General features: G+C 42.1%; 1 protein-coding gene across 1 annotated transcript in view; it reads left to right on the top strand.

Moving 5' to 3' along the window:
- The window catches only part of ablim2 (actin binding LIM protein family, member 2), a 70,984-nt gene that overhangs the window by 6,797 nt on the left and 58,908 nt on the right, over positions 1-5,279 (top strand). Inside the window, exon 2 of the mRNA XM_023423921.2 lies at positions 3,612-3,782. Within this exon, the coding sequence (XP_023279689.1) occupies positions 3,612-3,782 (171 nt within the window). The remainder of the gene's footprint in view (positions 1-3,611; positions 3,783-5,279) is intronic.

Genomic DNA, 5,279 nt, shown 5'->3' with positions numbered 1-5,279 from the left:
GGGGGGTAGGACACCATATACTGCTACATACAGTGTACAGTAGTTGGTGTCACAGTCACTGTCTGTTTCTTCATAGAAAGAAAATTCATTATTTCCTCTCCATACTTCTTCACTTCTTAAAAGTGATTTCTTTCTCTCTTATCTGCCCAACTCCATCTTCTATCCCCCCAGACCTTCTTCATCTTTATGAACAGAAATGTTAAGGCACTGAGGTCCTTAACCTTTGACCTAATTTCGCTTAGTTGCTTAAAGCAGCAGAAATTCATTGGTGCAAAATATGCTCCTTATAAGCAGGACTGTACTGTTGAATTGACTCACAGCATTATATTTGATTTGTTCCTCACTCACTACTGTTGGTGACCTGTGGGAGATAAATCTGTACCCTGCCACCAACCCTGACAAAGACACAAAGAGCAGTGATTTTTGATTGAACTTCATTTTGTCAGCTGAACTATAAACAGGACACACTGCTGGACTCTTATCTCAGACCACCGGCAGACTGAACGTCCGAATGTCTGAGCTGGATTCTACATCTGGCCTAAAAGATCATCTCCTGTCTCCTCCTCCCCGCCCCCCTCCTCTTCTATTTGCTGTTTGAAGAGGAAGTAAAGACGTTGGATTCCCCTCAACAGGTGCAAGGGTGCAGCATTGCACGCTGGGTCAGATCAGGAGGCAGAACCCCTCCCGGCTCCCCTGTGACCACCAGTCCCTGCTGCCTACCCTCCTCCCAATCCTGTCTCCATTTTGGACTGTTGTCTTTTCCAGATGGTTGCAATCAAGCCATTCTCAGGCCTTTTTTTTTTTTTTTTTTTTTTTTACGAGGACCCAAGACTTTCCCCTCCTAAATTCTTGTCTTTATTGGTTAGTGTGCTCATATGTACACACTACATGCGTAACTTCAATAAATACCCCACCTCCTACCAACACTAGAATATAGGCAACACTGTCCAAATCCCTGTTTCTATCTTGATTCAGTTTGGGAGTCAGAGGTCAGATAGTAATCAAGACGTATCAAAACAGATCTGTGGTTTCTAGCATCATCCAAAGAAAACCCCCTCTATAATTCAACTATATTTGCCGACCTCAAGAATGTTCTGTGTCACCACAATACATTTTTTTCACTTTCTATTTGAATCAAAATCTGATTTGGGGATTATACTGTTGAATGTCTGGAATAAGGCCCAGATAAATAAAGTGATGTCGGGTTATCGTTCTAAAGATCAGAGGAGGTTTGGGAGGCAGTGTTTGCCACACACGCTACAAAGCTGAAACATGGCTTTGTTCCCCGCTGTGGGTGAGAGGTCCTTGTAAAACTTGCTGAAGAATGTGTTGCTCCTGTGGGTCTGGATGGGCTGGTGGCTGTTCTGACCCCTCCTGCCGAGTATCCCCAGCCAAGCAGGTCACAAATCAACAAATGTGTCTTTGTATTTAGGGGAAAAAGTTAAAAAAAAAAAAAAAAGAAATGGAACCTAAACAGGTATGATCTTACTCCCAAATAATTTTCCAGTGTAGCCACTGTTACAGCATTGAGCTGTGAGATCACCAGTGTCCAGAATTCTCCCACTGGCTTTTGGCATCCTCACAATTTAGCACTTTTATATGAAGTTTTGAAAATGATAGTTTTTTACTTGTGTTTACATTCCGTTAGAGTAGAGGTAATAAAAACTAGATATGTAGTGTGAATTATTAAATAAATATTAACGCTCCATATTTTCCTCTTCTCCTGTGTTTTATTTGAAGTGTTGATCCATAAGAAGATATACTTGTGGTTTTAAGAACCAAAAAGCATCTCAGTGTAGTTTTACATCTCCTCTCTCAGGCTTCTCTCCGGAGGTTGGTGAGCCAATCAGAAGAAAGGCACAGAGCCTCCTGTCTTCTGATTGGCTGACTGATCCAATAAGTGAGTGATCCAATAAAAATATAGCAGATTTCAGGTAAACACTCAGAGAAACCAAATCCTGCAAGGTTGGAAGGTGGGTCCAGGTGGGCGGGGCTTGGGGCCTGGCTGAGAGCAGTGACTGTTTTGTTGTGACATCACAAAGTTCCAGAAGTCCTGACGGCTGGTTTTAAGGCTCAGTTTGTGAATACAGGCTGTGTGCATTTCTCTGTGGACTGAGGCTTTGATTCTTTGACAGTATTTATATAAAACCTAGAGCTGCTTTATAATCAAACAACACATGGACAGAGACCTTTAGACTATATGGACCTTTAAATCAAATAAGAAGTGTTTTTCCTTGTAAAGTACTTTGTAATCTCTGGTTTGATTGTGCTATACAAATAAACGTTATCATTCTTATTAACAGCTGGAGTGGGGAGAAAAAGGAAGTGACTTACTTTGATTAAATAAGTAAGAAACTTTCAAGTTTTCAAGTTTTCTTAGCGGGGGAGTAGAAAAAAACCATAAAAACATTGTACCTTTACTTTAATCTTAATCAAAACATTGTGCCAAAACAACACCCGATAAAAATCCAATGAATTGAGCAAAGCTGAAAGAGGGATGTCCAGCAAAAACAAGTTGTTGGTGAGTTTCCAAAAAGCAGCTCAGTGCCTCCCTCTCTCCCTGTCTCTTTCTCTAAATCAATTCATTTGATGATGAATCCCCCCCCCCCCCCCCCCCCCCCCCTTCTGAGCCCAATTACCAGTAACCATGGAGGCCTGATGAAACCGGTCTGACGACACAAATGTTTCCTGAGAACACAAAGGGGCTTTTATCCAGCTGATGCCCCAGTCAGCACTGAGAGGCTGATCAGTGTGTGATCACTCTGCCGGGGTTATGATGAAAGCGGATAAGGGCGAGGTGTACCGATGAGCCTAGCACATTGTGTGCTAGCCTGCTTGTGTCGTCACGGTTACTTCTAGGATTGTACCGTTGTGTTGTTAGGTTTTTCATCACATCATTTTCCCGGCCCGCTCTCCTTCCTGTGCCGGAAAGTGACTGGGATCAAACACAGTTATGACAAAGTTGTTGATGTAGACTTTCTAGGTTTTCTACTTTGTGTGTAACATTGTTGGAACCAAAAACTTTTATGACAATAATGACATATGACACAACAAAATAAAAGATATATGCGTTTATTAAAGTATAAGTCTGGATCTTGAAGCTTGAAGACGCAGATGAGGACAAACACACAGTGTATAGATCAAGGCGTGACTGAAGGGTGATTGAAGCTACTCTCAAGCAGTTTCTTATATTACTTTTTTATATACTCTATATTTTCATGGCAAGCATATTCAGAAATATCCAAATGTGCCGTAACTTCCTCACAATATTTTTCTTTTTTTGGCTGGAATATCCTTTAGGTCTCTGTTGTCTAATTGCTGATTTAGAAAGCGCTTAGCCTTTCCTCTTATTCTGGAATATAGCCTTCATTGTCTCTGGCCCTCCAAAGGCAGAGATACAGTCTGAGGGGACCAGGGTAGTGCTACAGTAAAATGTGCTGACAGAAACCAACCATGGGGGCGTCTGTAGTTTTTGTTAATTGTCTTGTTAACTGTTAAATCCCTATGTCTGTACACATCGCTGTTGGTGTGCGTACTTTGCACACACTCTGCACATGTACTAGAATAACATGTAACCTCGTCACGTCCCTCTCTCTGTCTGTGTCCTGAAGTGTTTCAGCAGCAGGCGGTCCACAGCCCTCTGGAGCAGCAGAAGCAGAGGCAGAAGCAGAAGCAGGGCGGAGGGGGACCCATCCCCTGTCAGAACTGTGGGCTGCCCTGCAAAGGAGAGGCCCTCCGAGTTCAGAACAAACACTTCCACATCAAGTGCTTCGTCTGTAAAGGTATGTAACACTCAAACCGAATCATCTCCGCACCGTCGCCCCAAACTTGCAGCCCTATGGGAAACGCAGAAACACACCCTCTAGGTGAATCATTAAGGATGCCATGAACAGGCAAAGGGAATGTGGACCTTTTGTGAATGTCTGACTGTAAAATATGTACCATTGTGTATATGAGGCTCATAACAGGCTCTTGTCACGTCCACGTGAAGGAAAGAGTCCCATGGGTGTGTTGGGGAAAAACATGGAAATATAGAATTTATCAAGCAGAAAAGAGCCCTCAAGGCCCCGAACAGTTAGTGTTTAAGAAATAACTGCATAATACAGTTGAAATACACATCGTTAGCACCTGAACTGCTACTATTTTCTCCTGAGGCATGTTTTCTGGGGTTTATACTTTGTAAATAGTGATTTTTTTTTCATGTTAATGACTGTTAATTACAGAAATTTTATCAATAGTGCAAGTAAAGTTTTAGCCAGAGATTTTTCACAACCAGGCAAGACTAAAGTTGTTCTAAAAATAAAGTATCTATCTATCTATCTATCTATCTATCTATCTATCTATCTATCTATCTATCTATCTATCTATCTAATGTAGAGTAGATGAAACTGGCAAAGACGTCTGGTGACCTCGTGTAATAGTCTACACTGGAACATTCATCTCCCATAGATTTGCTCTGAATTGAGTCTCAAAAGTACAGGTTCAATAGCAACACAATGTTTAGTTTCCAATCACAGGATGATTCCATAGTTTAGGCATCAGCATGGCGTAACATGAAGTGGGTGTAACATGAAGTGGGTGTAACATGAAGTGGGTGTAACTGTAAGTGGGTGTAACTGTAAGTGGGTGTAACTGTAAGCATTGCAGGCTGCAGTCAGATCCTTTGCACCAGGACGTTCTGGTGTGACCAGGCCTCTATTTTGTTGCACTACAACTTCTACTAATAATGATAATAAAAATGATAAAAAATGATTTTGCAGGGATCAGTCAAGGTTCAGCACTAACAAGAGGCCACAATCAATTAAACCCGCCCTTGTGACCAGTATTGAATCTTATATTATAAAGTGATTTATAATTAGATTATAATTGATAGTTGAGCAATAAGAAGAAATCCATTGAGAAGGTCAATACTGATGGGTCAGTCAGGTCTAAGTAATTACAGAGATAATGTAGGTGTGGGTTACATTGTGTGTGTGAGGTGCAGGTGTGTTTTGCATTTCACGGTGGGTGTCGGATACTTGACATGTGAGTGTGTTCTATATGTGTGTGGTTGTGGTTGGATGTGGGTGTTGGACTTTTTTTTTTGCACGTGACTGGACTTTATAAGAGTGTGTGTGTGCGCCTCTCCCAGCCCAGACTCTCAGCACAAGCCCGGTGTCAGTCCGCTGTTGTTGTCAACACACACCCCGGTTGCTAGGTTACCGGCGGGGTCGCTACAGCGGCAGCTTCCTGGAGTTTATCGCTTTTAGTCTTACACTGACCAGCAGACTCCCTGTCTG

The sequence above is a fragment of the Seriola lalandi genome, unplaced genomic scaffold, assembly GCF_002814215.2.
Source record: "Seriola lalandi dorsalis isolate HSWRI2012SDOR001 ecotype SW California unplaced genomic scaffold, Sedor1 jcf7180002054694, whole genome shotgun sequence".
In the NCBI taxonomy this organism is placed as follows: Eukaryota; Metazoa; Chordata; class Actinopteri; order Carangiformes; family Carangidae; genus Seriola; species Seriola lalandi.
The sequence above is the reverse complement of the archived record's forward strand: the minus strand, read 5'-3'. Positions and strand labels throughout refer to the sequence as shown.